The 20,779-nt window shown below is 43.3% G+C and overlaps 1 protein-coding gene across 6 annotated transcripts in view; it reads left to right on the forward strand.

Moving 5' to 3' along the window:
* The window catches only part of LOC110526531 (synaptotagmin-7), a 107,565-nt gene that overhangs the window by 50,798 nt on the left and 35,988 nt on the right, over positions 1 to 20,779 (forward strand). For 5 of the 6 annotated variants that reach the window (XR_005052236.1, XR_005052235.1, XR_005052237.1 and 2 more), the window contains exons 2-4: positions 2,834 to 2,937; positions 13,347 to 13,432; positions 16,323 to 16,457. Coding sequence is in view for 3 of the 6 variants with exons in the window: in XM_036980918.1 (XP_036836813.1) it covers positions 2,834 to 2,937; positions 13,347 to 13,432; positions 16,323 to 16,457 (325 nt within the window). In the remaining 3 variants the exon portion in view is untranslated. Of the gene's footprint in view, positions 1 to 2,833; positions 2,938 to 13,346; positions 13,433 to 13,468; positions 19,943 to 20,779 lie in introns of those variants that run through there. The other variant, XM_021607577.2, reaches the window with a different exon arrangement.

Consider the following 20,779-nt stretch of genomic DNA (forward strand, 5'->3'; position numbering starts at 1 on the left):
TGCGTGCTTGCATGTGCGTGCTTGCATGTGCTGTGAATGTCTGGCGCTGGAATTAGCCACAGGAGGCTCTCTGTGTGACACCCAGCACAGCGCTGCATGGGGCCACTCCTGGGGAGAGAGTCAGTGAGAAGGGCCATCCGTGTGACCATATTGTTTTTGCCAGAGCTGTCATTGTGTTGTTCTCTGTAATAAATCACCTTACTGGGGCAGAACTCATTAGTCTTTATTGATTCATAGTCTCCATGTAAACAATTTGGACCATACAAATATTAGGGGAGCTGTCCCAGTCCTCTTGAAAACATCCCTACCTGCCGCACCCATCCCTGCCCAACAACCATACACACCACAGCTGTAATACAGCAGTCTGATTCAACCCCTTGTTTACACTACCACCACCTTCTGTTAGGCTCGTTGCTATTTTCCACCCTGTTGCCTCAGCTCCATGCAGCCCAGCTGTATCCATCTATCTCTATCCCAGGTTCTTTTACCGCAGCATGGCTGGGCTGGTAGACATATTAAAGCTGCTGTTTAATCATTACAGGAACTCACCGAGCTAATGACCAGGATGCAATTCTCTGCCCTATCAGAAGCATCTAATGGATGTGCCTCTGGGAGATCAAGATGAGTTTCAATATTAGGGTGGGCCAGCCCACTGTAGTAATTGCGCTGTGTAGCAACCTTACAGTCAGGAAGCTAGCTACCTCGGCTTATTTCTCCTCCTGGTTATTATGTATGCTGTACTTCACAGCTCCCCTGTGCCAGGCCAGGTCATTAACTATTTACTGTTAAATCATGTTAGTGTGTTATTTCTTCCTGGTCTAAGCCTATAGGCTATTCTCCATTTAGCTTCAGGGATGGTCATAATGGGGGCTGGTGGCTCCGCTACAACTGTGAAAAACGGTGCCCAGGTGAATTCCACAATGCCCGGGTGAATTCCGATTCTGTCGCTGTCCACACTATTCGGGTGAATTCCGATTCTGTCGCTGTCCACACTATTCGGGTGAATTCCGATTCTGTCGCTGTCCAGTGGGCTGAATCTCTGCTGTTTTTTTAACCTCCATTGGCTGTTCGGTGCTAATAGATTGTTTGTTTATTCAGTCACACCAACTGGCAACATTGGTCTTCCTTCATAAGTTAGCCTACTTTAAACCAAACAATGACCTTCAGCCATTATGTAGCTTAAAAGTGGACTAAATAGGCTAGGAACTGTTTTTCACTGAAACGTATACACTGTAGTCTAATCCACAGCTATGACGAAGGTAAGAAAATTTTAAAAAAATACTCTTCAATTAAAAATGCCTTTCTACTTTCTTTTTTTGAACATTACAGCAACATACTGTATATGGTAGGCCTCAGGGTCATCCATTTCATCCCTTTAAAAAAATACTGAAAAGATGAAAGACCTCCATGAAACACCTGCCATTATGGCCACTTATCAGCAGCATTATGACATGTTGAATTGCTTTCTGAGTGAGATGACCAGTAATGGATAGTTACAGTATCATTGTCATTGCTCAGGTTCTGTTGAAAACATAATGTCAACTGATTGCTTCCTTTGATGGATGTGTTCTACAAAGGCTACTCACTGTATTATTTTTCTCACAATAGATAGTAGGAAAATACATTGAACAACATACTGAGCAAAAGGAGAGCAAGAAAGAATGGAGAAAGGTAGGAGGCCTCATGTGGAAATAGAGGAAGGATGACAGGAAATGAAAGAAAGTGTGAGGGAAGAGTGATATGTGGATGTTTTTACCAAGCTACTCCTTCTGTTCTCTGCCATGAACAACTTACAAGACCTGGAGTTTCATAGGGAGGGATGGAGAGAGAGATGGAGAGAGGAATGGAGCGAGGGATGGAGAGAGATGGAGAGAGGAATGGAGAGAGATGGAGAGAGGAAGGGATGTGAAATCGAGGAATTGTGTAGGCAGAGGGGAGAATGTAACAGAAAGAATGGGAGGATGAGGTGGAATTGAAGTCCATTGTTTATGCACAATGTTGTTTGCCAACACATCTTTGCCTTTTGAATTGTCTTGGCAGAGGAGGTGGGCTAGATGAATAGCATTCAAGAGGCAGTGATGTAGTTATTTTTATCAGAAATGTGTGAGTGAAAGAGCTTTTATCTGTCAAGCTTGGTCTTGACTTCTTGAAAGATGAACAAAAGGCAGGAGGAAGAGCTGCAGTACTGATCATGTACAATGAGACACCAAAGAGGAAGGAAGCTGCAGATTACAAGACTTGTAATGGAACCCTCTTAATGACCATTGTTTTTCTTTTCCTTTGTTTCACCGACTCTGTATTCATTCACCAGCTGTGGATACTGACACAGATGGGGAAAGTAGACATGATATGCTATGCCGGTACACTTGCCCTCTCTTCCTGTCTCTTTCCCTTTTTCTCTTGATATATTGCTCTGTCTGCAGGTTTGTGATGATGGAGTGGGAGAGAGCATATTAAATAAGCTCATTACAGGCTCACACTTCCCTCTCCTCCCACACTTTCCTCTCCTCCCATCATGATCTGCCTCATTTGTGTATTTTTCCTGTATTTGTTTATTAGATTTTACCAACATATTGCCAAAGGGATATGTAGAGATATTCTTTCAACAACATTTTCTCTCGGTCTTGCCCTTTGTCTCCTTCTCCCTACCCTCTCATGATTGGCATGCATTTTAACAGTAACCTCTATTGCTCTTCCTAATCTCTCTCTCTCTCTCTCTCTCTCTCTCTCTCTCTTCCTCTCCCGATCTCTCTCTTGATCTCTCCCCCTCTCTCTCCTCTTTCTCTCCCCTCCCCCCCTCTCCATCCCCTCTCCCCCCTCTGTCTCTCTGCAGGGTCTCTATCCATCAGTGTGTTCCTAGTATCTCTGGGGCTGACAGTTTGTTCCGTGTGGCTAGTAGCTCTGTGTGGAGTCTGCACCTGGTGTCAACGCAAACTGGTGAGTGGACCACTAACATTTACCTATAACATTATATCCTATTATTTGGTTTTAGGACACACTGGCCTTCCCAGAACAACACAGTACAGCAGGCTTCCATCCACTCTTCCATGACTTTAATTCGACTAGCTTGGTCAGCTATCATCGGCAATATGACCTGTCTGAGAGGTCATTACACACATGTTCAGGTCATTGACCCACAATATTCCCCAGAACTAGTAGGGATTTATCCTGAGTTGCTGCCTGGTAAGGTTAGCTGCCTGGTAAGGTTAGCTGCCTGGTAAGGTTAGCTGCCTGGTAAGGTTAGCTGCCTGGTAAGGTTAGCTGCCTGGTAAGGTTAGCGCCTGGTAAGGTTAGCTGCCTGGTAAGGTTAGGTGCCTGGTAAGGTTAGCTGCCTGGTAAGGTTTCTCTGCCTGGTAAGGTTTCTCTGCCTGGTAAGGTTAGCTGCCCGGTAAGGTTAGCTGCCCGGTAAGGCTAGCTGCCCGGTAAGGTTAGCTACCCGGTAAGGTTAGCTGCCCGGTAAGGTTAGCTGCCTGGTAGGGTTAGCTGCCTGGTAGGGTTAGCTGCCTGGTAAGGTTAGCTGCCTGGTAAGGTTTCTCTGCCTGGTAAGGTTAGCTGCCCGGTAAGGTTAGCTGCCCGGTAAGGCTAGCTGCCTGGTAAGGTTAGCTATCTGGTAAGGTTAGCTACCTGGTAAGGTTAGCTGCCTGGTAGGGTTAGCTGCCTGGTAAGGTTAGCTGCCTGGTAGGGTTAGCTGCCTGGTAGGGTTGAACCCCAGAACTGTATACACACACATTTGCACAGACATGCCCCACATCCTCATAATAGAACTGTAGGATAGTGAGAGAGAGAGACGTTAGGCTGTAGGTGTTACATATTGCACAAGAGGAAGACTGTGAGAGACCGAGACATGTGAGAGACCGAGACATGCAAAGACATGCTTTGAGGTTCTGTCTGTAATGAAAAGCGCTATAAAAGTTTTAATCTATTCTCTCCATCTTTTGCTCTCCATATCTCTCTCTCTCTCTCTCCATGACAATGCACTGTGTCCGTGCCCCTCTCCGTACCCCATGCCATTAAAATGGTACAGTTGGACACCCAGGTAATTAGCTGCGATTAATAATTAGATATTGGCTGCCTGTTCCCGCCTTTTGGCTATTAGAGGAAAGCAGAAAGATTGTTCATGGATCAGACATTTAGAATGAAAAGATAGGATTTAATCAGAGACTTTCACCATTCTATATCATTGAGTATATCATATTCTATATCATTGAGTATATCATATTCTATTAAGTAAAGAATGATTTCCCCTCCTCTCATTCTTTCATTCTCTCACCTTCCCCACCCGTACATCTGGTCTCAGTGTATGGCAACAAATATGTGTGCATAAACTGTAGGCTACATTCACTACATTAACATAAGCAAAACAGTAATACACACATTCCAGGACACTAAAAGGCAGGCACTGAGGATAGAACATGAGCACATTGCATTTTGTATCTAGCAGTTAGTCAATGGCAAAATCACACTTTTGAGTTCATATTTCGGGCTCCCGAGATGGGCAGCGATCTAAGGCACTACATCTCAGTGCAAGAGGTGTCACTACAGTCACTACAATCCAGGCTGTGTCCGTGCCCCTCTCCATACCCCGTACCACTAAAATGGTATAGTTGCACACCTAGGTAATTAGCTACGATTACTAATGAGCTATTTGCTGCCTGTAAATAAAACATAAAATACATTTTCAGTCTCTTGCCAACTTTAGTTTCTATGCTGGACGGCACAACTCCAAATTACTATTTTCTGCCATAAAAAACTCATTGGATAAAAGTTGCAGTGCTATCTGGTTGTGTTCTATTTTCTGGAGTTTCCTTCTGATTCCATAACTTTGTGTGTGGACTCTTGGTAGTGTGCAAGGGGAATGGTATGGGGAGATGTTGTGTGGCCATGATGGTGAACATGAACAGAATTCTCCATTAGGTTATGTAAACATGGCTTTGTGCCTAGAGCTGTGCGTGTGCCTGCTTGTCGCCGGCTCCTGGTCCCATGCTAATGATTCATATGCTAATGTACACATCACTCTGAGCTATTGGCTGCTGCCTGAGCAACTGTGATTCTGCCCATACGTTTCATCTGGAAATACTCTCCCCTGCTTTTGCTCCCTCCCTCTCTCCATCGTTCTCCCCCTCCTCTGTCTGTCCTCTCTTGGCTTTTCTCTCTCCGCCTCTTTCAGTTCTCTCTCTGTCCCTATCTTGGCCTTTCTCTCTCTCTCTTTCTCTCTCTGGCTCTCTCTGTCTCTTTCTCTCCCTCTTTCCCTCTCTCTCTCTTTCTGTCTCTCTCTCTCTCTCTGTCTAGGAGCATTTGTGGAGTGAGAACAGCACATAGGTGGGTAAAATATGCCGAGGACTTAATTCAGCTGAGTGATAGAACGGTTCTGAAGTGAAATGGAGATTGTAGAAGCATGCATAAAGCATGTCAATAAGATGTAATATTAGTAACTGGTATTACGCATATTTATATTGATGCACATCTATGATATATTACCAGTCTGTCACACCCTGTGTAGATTGAGGACTTTCAGTCTGGTCTTCAAAGATGAATCATATCATACCCTGTCAAATACACAGACACACACACAGTAAAGCTACTCAACCCTCACCGTCCATTTCTCTTGTCCTCGCCCTTTCTATTTCTCTATTGACCCTCACACTCTTTGTCTGTCTTTGCAAATACCATGTCTCCCTCTTTACCAGTGTTTCATAACCGTAATTCAGAGTCCACAGATGCTGAGAGACAGGATAGTCCAGCGTCCCATTGTGACATAGCTATGCAGCTCTGAGACCACCGTCCACGGGAGAAGCACAGCCCAACCGCACACCTCCCCCAAATTCCCAACCAACGCGGCTCAGTGTATATGTCCTTTACTCATTTGAATGTGGTGACAGTTGGAGAAATTGCTAGTATGAAAACCAGTGGTTGCTAGTATGAAAACCAGTGGTTGCTAGTATGAAAACCAGTGGTTGCTAGTATGAAAACCAACGGTCCAATATTCTAGAAAGGACGCTTACACGTTTGGACTCTGATAAGCGCTTGTATGCGTTCGTCCCTTTGCCACTTTATCTCTATGTCCTTGTCAGTACATCGCTGTCCTTTTTGTTTTTCTATTTATACCTCCACTGTTTCCCCTTCCTAGTCCTTGTCTCTGTGTTATCTTCGGCATCATCTTCCTTCTCTCTCTCTCTCTCTATGCTGTCCTTTTTCTCTCTCTCTATCTGAGTCTATTTATACAGAGCAGGGTCATTCCACGGAAAGAGTGCTTTTTGCGTATCTTTGATACAGTATTTTAAGTAGACATTGTGCACCAATATTACATTTTAAAAGCTGGTTATATTAAATTATGTAGAATTCAATAAATCTTATTTAATTGTATGTATTTTTATTTTGACATGTCTCTTCGTCATTTGTTGGAAGATTTTAACTCACTTAATCTCAAAATTTCTCCAATTTTCACGATCATTGTAAAGCCTTAGTTACAGTTCATTCGTAAAGCATTCAGATCGCTTGACGTTTTCCACATTTTGTTACGTTACAGCCTTATTCTAAAACTGACTAAATAGAACATTTTCCTCATCAATCTACACACAATACCCCATAATGGCAAAGCAAAACAGTTTTATTTTTATTTTTGCAAATGTGTAAAAAAAAACTGAAATACCTAATTTACTTAAGTATTCAGACTCTTTGCTATGATACTTGAAATTGAGCTCAGGTGCATCTGGTTTCCATTGATCATCCTTGAGACGTTTCTACAACTTGATTTTAGTCCACCTGTGGTAAATTCAATTGATTGGACATGATTTGGAAAGGCACACACCTGTCTATATAAGGTCCCATAGTTGACAGTGCATGTCAGAGCAAAAACCAAGCCATGAGGTCTCTGAGACAGGATTGTGTCGAGGCACAGATCTGGGAAAGGGTACCACAACAACATTGAAGGTCCCCAAGAACACAGCGGCCTCCATCATTATTAAAAGATATAAGTTTGGAACCACCAAAACGCTTCCTAGAGCTGGCCGCCTGGCCAAACTGAGCAATCGGGGGAGAAGGGCCTTGGTCAGGGAGGTGGCCAAGAAGCCGATAGTCACTCTGACAGAGCTCCAGAGTTTCTCTTTGGAGATGGGAGAACCTTCCAGAAGGACAACCATCTCTGCAGCACTCCACCAATCAGGCCTTTATGGTAGAGTGGCCAGACGGAAGCCACTCCTCAGGAAAAGGCACATGACACCCCACTTGGAGTTTGTCAAAAGGCACCTAAAGGACCATGACAAACAAGATTCTCAGGTTTGATGAAACCAAGATTGAACTCTTTGGCCTGAATGCCAACCATCACATCTGGAGGAAACCTGGCACCATCCCTACAATGAAGCATGGTGGTGGCAGCATCATGCTGTTGGGATGATTTTCAGCTGGAGAGTCTGGGAGGCTAGTCAGGATCAAGGAAATGATGAACGGAGCAAAGTACAGAGATCCTTGATGAAAACCTGCTCCAGAGCGCTCGGGACCTCAAACTGGGGTCGAAGGTTCACCTTCCAACAGAACAACAACCCTAAGCACACAGCCAAGACAACGCAGGAGTGGCTTCGGGACAAGTCTCTGAATATCCATTAGTGGCCAAGGCATAGTCCAGACCCGATCAAACATCTCTGGGGAGACCTGAATAATGCTGTGCAGCAATGCTCCCCATCCAACCTGACAGAGATTGAGAGAATCTGCAGAGAAGAATGAGAGAGCGTTGGACTACTAACCGAGTGTTGGACTACTAACCGAAAGGTTGCAAGATCAACTCCCCGAGCTGACAAGGTCAAAATCTGTCGTTCTGCCCCTGAACAAGGCAGTTAACCCACTGTTCCTAGGTGTCATTGAAAATAAGAATTTGTTCTTAACTGACTTGCCTAGTTAAATAAAGGTTAAAAAATAATAAATAAAATACCCAAGAGGATTCAAGGTGCTTCAACAAAGTACTGAGTAAAGGGTCTGAATACTTATTTTGTCATTATGGGGTATTGTGTGTAGATTGATGAGGGGGATTTGTTTTAAATCCATTTTAGAATAAGGCTGTAATGTAACAAAATGTGAAAAAAGTCAAGTGGTCTGAATACTTTCTGAATGCACTGTATTTCTTTGCCTTGACAGTCATTTCTGAAGAAGATTATTTATTTAATGTGATTAGTGATTCATTTACGTCTGTCCCTCATTTTAGGGTCAACCCTGTTACGTGAACTGATCTCTCGTTTTAAAATGGTGAAACTATTCCGGTTTTAGATATTGTTTTCAAAAGAGACATTGAACATCTAAAAGTCAAATCATAGAGGCAGGTGAGCAGGTTCTACTCTTTTTGGTCATTTTCTGGTGTTTTGTGGTGGAAAACTACATGTCAGCCGTGTTACCCATAGATAGACAGTTTGCATTTCATTGCCACTCCCTGCTCCTCACAACAAACTTCCATTCCCCCTGTCACAAGGGGATTTATTGCTGATTTAAGAAAAAATCGTGAACCCTGTTACTTTATTTGGCACCTAATAGGCACTTACTAGTAGTCATTCTTTTATTTCATCCCTCTTGAGATGGGAAAACTTGTTTTTTATTAAGTTGAACATGTTCTCATTTTGACAATGTTAAAATAAGGTGAAATCAAATGTTGTTGTTTTTAACCAAGTTACACTTCTCAAAAGGCACCGAGTTTGTGGAACGATCCAGCACATTTCCTTAAACTCATAGGACATGAATGACTGTATAAAAATCAACCTTGCATGCAACAATGTGCATAAAATGGGCAACTTACAGTAGTGACATCACCTCTGTATGAAGATAAAACCCCGAATCAGTTACCTGACATGGGAGCTGTGTCACTTCGGGACGCAGTTGATGGCAAATAAAAATAACAATTAAGTAAATACATTGGACAGCTACAGAATTGTGTTTATGAGGAAGTACACAGAGGTAGACACAATTAGATAAATACAGTGGTATTTAGCTCATGGTAGTTGATAGATGCAGCCCTGTGTAGAGGTGCAGTATATCAGCCCAGCATATGGGTGAGGGAAGATGAAGACGTCAGAAACAGGTCTCATGGGTCGATTATGGCAGGAAGGAGGAGGGACGGAGGAGAGGATGGAGGGGAGGAGCAGGGAAGGAGGAGAGGGAGGAAGCAGGAGGATGGGAGGGAGGAGGGGATAGAGGAGAGGAGGAGGGGAAGAAAGAGTTGGATAGAGGATGGGAAGGGGATTAGAAGGGAGATAGGAGTGGTGTTGGCGGCCATTGTGTGTGTTGGACTGTGACAGACATAACGACAGCGGGACTGAGGGCGGAGGACAGATCCTTCACAAGGCTGCAGAATTACGCTGTTCCTAGCGGGGAGACATCCATGATACACTCCACCTCTTCTACCCCACCCTCTCCCCCATTCTCCCCACTCTCTCCCACATCCTCTGATGTCTCTCCTCTCTCCATCTCACTTGATTCTGTTTCAACCCCGCTCATCCTGTCACTCTCTCTCTCTCACTCTATCTCTCTCTCTCTCTCTCTCTCTCTCTCTCTCTCTCTCTCTCTCTGTGTTGCGCACCCTTCCCACTCAATCCTACATTGCGTCTGCCTTTCTCTCCATCTTCTTTCCCCTTCTCTTCCCTCTCCCTCTCTCTTGTCCCACTCCCTGTCTTCAGTGTTATCTTCTCTCTCCTTCCCCTACTCTCTAGCCTCCTGAAGATTTGATGATAGTGTTAAATGATAGATGAGCTCCACTTGATAGCATATTCTTGACTGTTTGAAATCTAGACTTTTCGGAGTCCTTAAAACAACTGTGTGAGTGAATGACTGTGTGTTGGTGGATGGGTGGGCAGTGGGGTTAGGTCATTTCCAGAGATCTGCCCTCTATTGATGTGTTTATAACAAACAGGCCATGTAATTTGAGACAGAGAATGTGGCAGTAAGTCTATAGTAAAACCCTTTCCTGCTCCAAACTGCCTTTTGAAAACCTTTCTTTACAGGGTAAAGGTTTCCTCTACTACATGTGATGTATATGTTTGCAAAGGAACCGAAATGAAAGGAAAATCCATCATTATTTGATTTTACAAGGATCACATTGTAAATAATAGGTTTGGTGAGTAACACCTATTAATCAAGTTAGTTTAGAAACTCTTTCGTATTACTTTGATATGAAACTATAAAAGTATGAGTCAAACCATATCAAATGTATGATCAGAAACACAAGTCATCACTCATAGTGCAGGGTTGATGTGTCCACTCACTGTCCTCTTACACATTTCAAATGGAATAGCTGTTTTCCAGTCTGTTTGAAGGGTGTAGTACTCTCTTTATTGAAAATGTAATGAGCATTGAAATGAAAAACAAGATTATGTAGCTGTACTTTGTGACAGTGTGTGTTTAGTGTTTACTGAGTCAGTGTACAAATTGTGTCACACCCTGCATTAATTTGATACACAAAGCCAGGCCAATCATGTAACTGCAGTTCTGAGTTCCAAGGTTTATCATATATTTGCAGCCATCAGATTCATCTCAAAATGTTTTGAATTGTGGAAACAGCATCTATTTTAACACCTCTGTTTTATGTATGTTTGGGCATGTACTGTTTCTGAGTGTGTAGTGTTGTATGTGTGTTGGGAGTGTTGGATGTGTCTAATCCCCACTGTGTCTGATGCTTGATACTCCATCCGTTCATTCTGTATGGTTAACAGATGTATGGATTATTGCTGTGGAGAGGGTTTGGATTCACATGTAGATCCTGAGAGCTGGCTGTATGTAGCAACGGTCATCAAAATTGTTAAAAGGTTTAAAAACAATTCTAATAACTGCAACAGTTGGACAATAGATGAAGATACTCCAAAAAAAATGTAATGTTTCAAATATTTCAGATATTTACTGAATTATAGCACATAAAACATATTACTGGCACAGACAACTAATGAATGGAGTTCAGGGATTCTGGTGGGAATTCAGGTATTCAATTTATTGTACAATTTCCCTTTTATATGCACTCATACAGCGCATTCAGAAAGTATTCAGACACCTTGCCCTTTTCCATATTTTGTTACGTTGCAGCCTTATTCTAAAATTGATTAAATCGTTTTTTTCCCTCATCAATCTACACACAATACCCAATAATGACAAAGCAAAATAGCACATTTACATAAGTACCTTTGGCAGCGATTACTGCCTCAAGTTTTCTTGGGTATGACGCTACAAGCTTGGCACACCTGTATTTGGGTTGTTTCTCCCATTCTCCTCTGCTGATCCTGTCAAGTTCTGTCACGTTGGATGGGGAGCGTCGCTGCACAGCTATTTTCAGGTCTCTCCAGAGATGTTAGATCAGGTTCAAGTCCGGGCTCAAGGACATTCAGAGACTTGTTCCAAAGCCACTACTGCATTGTCTGGGCTGTATTTAGGGTCATTGTCCTATTGGAAGGTGAAACTTCACCCCAGTCTGAGGTCCTGAGCGCTCTGGAACAGGTTTTCATCAAGAATCTCTCTGTACTTTTCTCCTTTCTTATCTCCTTCGATCCCAACTAGACTCCCAGTCCCTGCCACTGAAAAGCATCCACACAGCATGATGCTGCCACCACCATGCTTCACCAAAGGGATGGTACCAGGTTTCCCCCAGACGTGATGCTTGGCATTCAGGCCAAAGAGTTCAATCTTGGTTTCATTGAAACAGAGAATCTTGTTTCTCATGGTCTGAATGCTTTAGGTGCCTTTTGGCAAACTCAAAGTGGGGTGTCGTGTCTTTTCCTGAGGAGTGGCTTCCGTCTGGCCACTCTACCATAAAGGCCTGATTGGTGGAGTGCTGCAGAGATGGTTGTCCTTCTGGAAGGTTCTCCCATCTACACAGAGGAACTCTGGAGCTCTGTCAGAGTGACCATCGGGTTCTTGGTCACCAAGGCGCTTCTCCCCCGATTGCTCAGTTTGGCCGGGCGTCCAGCTCTAGGAAGAGTCTTGATGGTTCCAAACTTCTTCCATTTAAGAATGATGGAGGCCACTGTGTTCTTGGAGACCTATAATGCTGCAGAAAGTTTTTGGTATCCTTCCCCCAGATCTGTGACTCAACACAAGTCTGTCTCGGAGCTCTACGGACAATTCCTTTGACCTCACGACTTACTTTTTGCTCTGACATGCACTGTCAAATGTGTGACCTTATATAGACTGGTGTGTGCCTTTCCAAATCTTGTCCAATCAATTGAATTTATTACGGGTGGATTATAATCAAGTTGTAGAAACATCTCAAGGATGATCAATGATCAACCACCAAAAATGTGTCCTGTATAGGCCTACCTGCACTCACCTGCGTTGTCTAGACTGGCTCATTAATTACTTGTTGCTGTCACGTTCTGTTGCATAATTCATCAAGTATTTTTTTATTTTATTTAACCTTTGTCGAACTAGGCAAGTCAGTTAAGAACAAATTCTTATTTACAATGACGTCCTACCGGGGAACAGTGGGTTAACTTGTTCAAGGGGAGAAGGACAGATTTTTACCTTGTCAGTTCAGGGATTCATTCCAGCATCCTTTCAGTTAATGGCCCAACACTCTAACCACTAGGTTACCTGCCACCCCAAGTATGTCAATAGCAGGATACCCTCAGATTAAAAATCAACACGCTTGGCTCCAGAGTACATACTTTACATTGTTTGCAACATCAAACGTAATATCACTATAATCAGTGTTCATTTTCAGAAGAGGCTTTTATTTCATTTGTAAACATTTCAACTGTATTTTATTCAAACTTTTTTCAATTCCTCAAAATATGAACACCCATCAAAATAGAGGTCTCTTTGTTCTCTTGTGATGTAAGTGTCTAGACGATGCGTTAAATCCCCGACTAAGCAAGCGTTCTTTTAGATGCAATGGATCGACTGTGTATTCCATTGAGCCCATTTCTGTGGTGTGTTTGACAGGTCATTACAAACATTTCCACGGTCGTAACATTAACGGGAAAAAACCACAGGCACAAGCAAGAGTATGAAAGAGTCACAGGAGTAAAATGAAAGCAATCAATCCAGCAAAATTTAAGTGACAAGTGGATTTTTCACCCCTCAAACACAGGAAATAGATCCTCAGGTGGGCGGGGCATGCACATGCTACTGTATGTGCTGGCTCGCATCCAATGTGTTGCTCTTCTGTCTCTGCCTGGGGTCATTTAGCATATTTTTGGCACCTGATGGTATTCTAAAGGCTCTGTAATGAAGGCTCCGCTGGTAAAGAGTTTTCAGATGGTAACGGCAATCAAGACACAAGGCAATGGACACAAAGGAAATTATTTATTATCTCTCTCTCTCATTCGCTCTCTCATTCTTTCTCTCTGTCTCTCTCTCCCTCTGTCTCTCTATCTCTCTCTCTCCAGGGGAAGAGGAACAAGCCTGGTGTGGAAGCAGCCAGCACCCCAGATTCAGTTCAGATTCGTGGCCGAGGGGAAAACAAAGCCATCAAGTAGGTGATGGGGGGGGGGGGGGGGGCTTAGCTACTCACTACAGCACAGCTAACTGGGACTGTCAAGAGGATCGGAGGCAAATACCTGGGTGTGCTCAAATAAAAGGTTAAAACACTGAATCCCGCTGAGATATGGAGGGGAAGGAACATATTTAGCAAAGTAAAGGGCAGTTGTGGTTGTTAAATAAGTGTTTCTTGATAATTCCTCATTTTGAAAACAAAAGGCACAAATTATAGCATATTTCATTTGTCATGCTTCAGATAAAGAGCATGTTAAAGTCCAGTAAAATGAGGAACTACATGATGTGTCCCTGAACACTCAATGGGACGGTAATAATGTCTTCCTGACAAAGGAAAGGGGAGACCTAGTCAGTTGTCCAACTGAATGGATTCTACTGAAATGTGTCTTCCACATTTAACCCACCCCTGATAAGCCACTAGTTTACTGTCCAACTGCAGTGTTACTTTATTTTACAGCCTGAATGTGATTACCTTGGCTGAGTTTCAGTTGAAATTTGCACTACATCCAGAGTTGAAACATAAAACCAATGTTCTATTTGGATTTCACTAAGGTACCCTTTATCTCAATGCCTTGTAAAGTAAAATAGTCAGAATCACTTAAACAAGCACTATACCTAATATTAAGCCTATCATAGTACATTTATAACTGTAGCCAAATCCCAATAAAAAAATAGTATTTGATGTCCACTTTAACTGCAGCAATGTTTTGATGATATATTCTACTGTATGACTGTTTGTTGTTAACATTGCAGTCCTGACTGACGGTGGTCTCTGTCTCCAGCTAACCCAGCTGTCCTCTCCCTCCTCTGTCACCATACCACCTGTTCTCCCATTCCCCCTTTCATCACTCTCCTCCCTGTTTCATTTCTCCCTTCTCTCTTTCTGTCTCTCTCCCTTTTTCCAAGATATGTTTTATCTGTGTAACCAACCTTTGTTGTTTCACTTTGACTTATAACATACTGTATATTACTCTGTGATTGACGTTGAATATATGTTTAACTCTTTCACTGTTTTCTAATCCCTTGTACAGAGGAAGGTATAATCTATTCATTTGTCCATGAGTCTGGATGCTGTGTAAACTCACAGAATAGATGATATGCTTTTCCCATAGCCCATCCCCTTTAGAACAATAGACTTTTTACCTTCCTTAATTCACTTGTTTTCATACTTTCTTTTCAAAGACATAAATGTTTTCCTCTGAAACTCTATTAGGAACATTATAATGGAATTACTTTTATAAATGCATGGCCAGGGCCGGATTACCGAACGGGCACGTGCCCCTAGGCCCCTGACCTCCAGGGGGCCCCTAACCCATTTTTTTGTGTTAAATTGGGGATAGCATACGATATCAAAATGTGTGGAATTGCAGGAAATTTGGTTTAAAACTGCAACGTTTTTCTCCGCCTCATGGCAAAATGTATAGAATAACAGGAAATTACCTTGAAAACGGCTAAACCTTCCCTCAGCCTCATGGCAAAATGTACAGAATAACAGGAAATGACCTTGAAAACGGCTAAACCTTCCCTCAGCCTCATGGCAAAATGTATAGAATAACAGGAAATTACCTTGAAAACGGCTAAACCTTCCCTCTGCCTCATGGCAAAATGTGAACAAAAGCATGAGATGAGCTATAAAACAGTACATTCTTCTCTCTGCCTCATGGAAAAAAGTGTAGAATTGCAGGAAATTAGCACCAAAAAAATTTGGCAGCTCATTGCATTATTTAATAATCATGATTTTAATGCAGTTTGGGAGTACAAGCTAGACAGATCTGGGCAGACAGGGGGCAGAGACCAGCATCTTACCTCTGTGACACTGCAGAAAAATGGGAAAATGAGATGGCAGTTGACAATTTAATGTAGAATTATGAATCCCTCCTATGGAAATTTTTAATTTTTCTCTTGTCGACTTTATATTCACTTTAAAGGACCTGTTCAACAAAGTTCTTGATATAGATGTATTACCCATGGCCCTCGCCGACCACCAAGCCATGCTTTGCAGACCCGCTATCAGAAATTACAAACAACTTTTAATTTACAGGGCAAATCCTTCTTCTTTTATTTGCAACTTCGCTCTGCCATGCGATCATATGATGTCCCCTGGGGCGAAACACGACCAACTCACCCCCTCCGCAACATTTTTGATAACCGGCCTCAACCCAGGGGACTGTTTTCTGATCTACACTTGCATTTCTTAAAAGCATTTTAGAAGCCCCTGCCAATTGACCTACTATAGAAGAGAGACCTCTTACCTTCATTCACTGAAATTAACTGGTCTGTAAATCTCTGTTCTAGAAATCCTAATTATCAGAATATCCATTTTAATTTTGTCCACAGATCTTATCTTACCCTGCGCAGACTATTCCAAAGGAAAATTAATCCAACCCCGAAATGCTCTCTATGCCTTCAAGGTGCTCCTGGTACCTGTGGGTCGGTGCAACTGTCCTGTGGTGGGAGGTGTGGGTGGGCACATTGGTTTTCTCTCTGCATCATGGAAAAATGTGTTGAAATGTAGTAAGTTAGCTGATTTCAGAAATTGGGGCCCACGGAGGTCGATGCCCCAGGGCCCCTACCCCTAATGTGGTAGTCCGGCCCTGTGCAGGACCCCCTACCCCTAATGTATTTCCCAATTATTTTCTACAAATATTAGAGGTGTATCTCTATTGCCTGGATTGACATTTCTCTCATTCATCTATTAAACTAAGGTTGTTTCCCTATCCTGTCTCTCTCCAAGAAACATCCTTCACTTTGCTCCACTGTGATTGGCTCTGCTGCTCTGACCTATCTTTCTTTCTGTCCCTGAAACTCCTCCCTCCTACTCCACTGTGATTGGCTGTACTGCTCTTACCTGTCTCTCTCTCTGGCCGCAGTGATCTAGACAGGGACTTTTGGAATAACAATGACAGCAGCAACGTGCAGCAGAGATGGAGCTCCTACCCGCCCAAGGAGTTCCTCTTAAACATGTCCCCCTATGCCCCGTATGGAGACCCTCGCCTCACGCCCAAGTGAGTCTCGGTCGCGGCTGGTAAGGGACCCCTCTCTCTGTGCAGGGCTGTAATGAAGCGGGGGAGCCAAGCCTCTTACATTGAGTTCTGTGCCCCCGTACCCCCAACCCTCCACAACCCCCTCAGATTGACTCACTAGAACAACACTACATTCTAGAAACAGACAAACATTGTAGACAAAATATGCATCCAAAGACACAGTACATTGTCTACATAGGAACATGCCACCCTAGTCCACTTGCATGCATTTCTCTCTGCCGGACATAGACTAAGAGCTACATGGTACACAAAGTATGTGCTTTATATTCTACACAAGTGGCTCATTTGCCAAACAGTAACTCTGAACCCAAGGCATAACCTAATGCATATGTCCCGGTAAAGGTCATTGCTAAGGTCAAATATAATAGCCTAAAGGGGCCAAATGGCATGAGTAATTGATGTTATCCACATAACATGCACATCTTACATACAGTATATTCTGTTGATTGGCATTAGTAATTCCTTTTCCTGCAGCCAACAGGGTCTGAAAGGTAAAGCTATTTAGTATGCATTGTTGACCATGCAGAACTAGATTGAGTTGTACAGGGCTGCTACTAGGATGTTTCTACTTGCATCTCCTTAGAGGTGACTGACATCAGTATAGGGATGGCCAGGCTTGAGGTCAGCCTTGTCTCACTCCAGCTCTCTGATCTTCATCTCGGGTGCGTCGTAAATTTGACCCTATTCCCTCTGGTTAAAATGAGTGCACTACATAGGGAATAGGGAGCCATTTTGGGATACAGAAGGGGGTTGTCTCTAGTGGTGTTACCAGGACAGATCAAATATTAATTGGATGGAGACACTAATAGATGCAGATCATGTCTGAAGCTGCCCCCCACTATAAACACTATAAACACACTATTCATTATACTAGCCTTTCCCATCTGGACACATGAATATGTAACATGAATCTTTAAAATACACACAATATAGACATACATAAACTGAACATACTGAAACTGAACATACTGAAACTGAACATACTGAAACTTTACATACTGAAACTTTACATACTGACACTTTACATACTGAAACTGAACATACAGAAACTGAACATACTGAAACTTTACATACTGAAACTGAACATACTGAAACTTTACATACTGAAACTGAACATACTGAAACTGAACATACAGAAACTTTTACCTAAATGCCAACATTTACCTATATACCAACCAACCAACATTTGAAAAGCCCCCTATTCCTTACAGCCCTGCCAGCCTCACTAACCCTTAACCTCTAACCCTTCACCTCCAGCCCATGGAGTGCTACCATGGAGACGGACAACCCTCAGACCATCTGAGCAGAAACCCTTTATAGATCCCACTCACACAGCCCAATCAATACCCACCTTTCCACTGAAACCAACCAACTAACCAACCATCCCCTAATCTTAAGGGTATTAACCGTAAACCCATTGCCCTCGGTTTAAACCGTCCCCTCAGCTCTGTCATTGAGGGTTGACCGTTGTTTTGGGCTTTTGATCCTAGTTTTTGCTGTTGTCGTTTTTTTGTCACATTCTATAGGAGTCCTGTGTTGTTCCCTAATCACCTCTCCTCACTCTCGTTGTGCCTTGTGGTTTTGTGCCACCACCACCACCACCACCACCTCCAACACCAGGTGCTATAAGGCTGCCTCTCCTTAGTCAGACCACCTGAGCCCTCTAGACACACCAGTTACTCTTTAGCTGTACAGTACAGTACATTAATCACTAAAGGCTCTAATGTCATTGATGTTTTTCCTGCACGGAGAAAGTCGTTTTTAATTTAATTTTATAGCTTACCAGAGAAAGGATAAAGGGGGGTTTATTCTCAATGGGTGTTTTGTCTTTAGAGTTCATGGGCTGTGATACAGTGAACCTGCTAGGATCCATTTATAGCTTACCAGAGAAAGGATAAAGGGGGGTTTATTCTCAATGGGTGTTTTGTCTTTAGAGTTCATGGGCTGTGATACAGTGAACCTGCTAGGATCCATTTATAGCTTACCAGAGAAAGGATAAAGGGGGGTTTATTCTCAATGGGTGTTTTGTCTTTAGAGTTCATGGGCTGTGATACAGTGAACCTGCTAGGATCCATTTATAGCTTACCAGAGAAAGGATAAAGGGGGGTTTATTCTCAATGGGTGTTTTGTCTTTAGAGTTCATGGGCTGTGATACAGTGAACCTGCTAGGATCCATTGATCCCTTTTTGAGACCAGTCAAATGTTTGCCCTTTTCACTGTCATGTTACAAGGGATGGGAAGCCCTGTGCATAAGCTACATAAAACTTACCTTAAATCTCCCTAAATGGTCAACTCCATCCCTACCCCTACCCCATGCTCACTGTAGAACTGTTGCAGGCTGGACGCACATATCCTCTGTCTAAAGTGTTTTCCCTCTCGGCCAGCAGCTGTGTTCTGACTGTGTCTGTGTGTCTCCACTGAGTGTAGTGACCCTGTAGTGAAACTGTGTCTCGTCTGTCTGCTGTTGTCTCTGTGACGTTGTCTAGGTTACGGCTGCTTGTGCTGCTCTGGGCTACGCGGGAGAGGAATGAAGTGTGTACTCAACAGATTCACAGTGCTGATTAACTGCTATACACTACAATGTATTACTAGAGGCTTTCGAGCCACTCACTCCAACAATGTCATTACACACACCATAATCTTTCAATCAAGCCTATCTGTTTCATTTAACGTTGTAGTTCCTACTGTACTTGATAACAAAGTAGATCAACTGTTTATTTTCAAATGTAAAGAGGCCATAGATAGCTTACATAATTCAATGATCATGGCCCCCTCAGTTTTATTGCAAACACCATGAAGTCCTTGATAGAATAATCCATTTGGTCATGTATATTTAATGTGCAGTATAAAGTACAGCTGCAGAATGGCCAGTCAGTCTAACTGACAGGTACTCAAAACACAGCCAGCATCTGTCTGTCTCAGTCCCTCTGCACCCAAACACACACCACTCTGTCACTCTTCCCATCTGGTTCAGACAGACAGACAGATATATACAGTGAATCTCAGCCCACCTCCCTCCTGCTAACCCAGCAGCAGCACAGCATACTGACTTGCTGGATCCTCGCGGCTGGCTGCTACTCCTCTGTATTGGAAACCTGTAGCTGGATTGATAACACTACCCCCATCCTAATGCTATTCTGCTGTGTGGTTCACTTTCCGGGTTGTTCTTCCTCACTGATTCTACTGTTACTATCCACCTCTCTCTCTCCTCCTTCTGTCTCTCTCTCCTTTATGTCTGTGTCTGTCTGTCTGTCTATCTGGTGCCCCCTGTCTCTCAGTGGGGTGGAGAAGGGGGATGGGGGCGGGGCTGGGTGTGGGAGCGGGGCAGGTCCCAGTCGCAGTGACAGCGTGAGAAGCATAGTGACGGGGCTGGGCCCTGGCAGCAAGGCTGGGCGCTGGCAGACGGTCCAGAGCCACATGCACTCCGGAGGCCTGAGGCCCAGAAAGTGAGTGACATGAGTGACACGGGTTGGCTGGGCATGAGGTCACGCATGGGGGTTATTGCTGAGCAGCGCAGAGGCATGGAATGGATGGTTTGGGGGACTGCAGTCAGAAGCAGCAAGGCTTATATGTGATATATGCTGCATTCGGAAGTGCAGAGATTTATGAAAGGAAGAATGGATGGAAAGAGGGAAGAAACTACTGAAGGAAATAATGAGCTGAAAATGTGAGTGCTTGTACTGACATTTTCTGATGCATGGGAATATGTTATCATGGTAAGGCTCTGTTGACTAAAGAGAACATCCTCTCTCACAAACAAATAGCAAAAGTTACGCAACGTCAGCCTCTGCTTCATCACTGTATTGGACCACAAAATATCTACTTTTTGATTTGGAATCTTATAGCAGGGCCGTTCTTAAGACGCCTGAAACTCTCCTCATGTACACTCTTAGAAAAAAGGTGTTATCTAGAACCTAAAACGGTTCTTTGGCTGTCCCCATAGGAGAACCCCTTTGAAGAACCCTTTTGGTTCCAGGTAGAATCCTTTTGGGTTCCATATGCAGTAGAACCCTTTCCGGGTTTCTACCGGAAATGATTCTACCTGGAACCAAAAAGGTTTCTACTTGGAACTAAATGTGTTCTCCTATGGGGACAGCCAAATAACCCTTTTTATCTAAGAATGTATTACCATTTTAACACTTTCAGTCAAAATCCAATTCCCTCTTTACCTGCCTTCTTCACTCCTCTACTTTTTACCTCCCCCCTCCTCCTAATCAAATCTAATTCCCTCTTTACCTGCCTTCTTCACTCCTCTACTTTTTACCTCCCCCTCCTCCTAATCA

This window comes from Oncorhynchus mykiss, chromosome 6 (genome assembly GCF_013265735.2).
Source record: "Oncorhynchus mykiss isolate Arlee chromosome 6, USDA_OmykA_1.1, whole genome shotgun sequence".
NCBI classification, from domain to species: domain Eukaryota; kingdom Metazoa; phylum Chordata; class Actinopteri; order Salmoniformes; family Salmonidae; genus Oncorhynchus; species Oncorhynchus mykiss.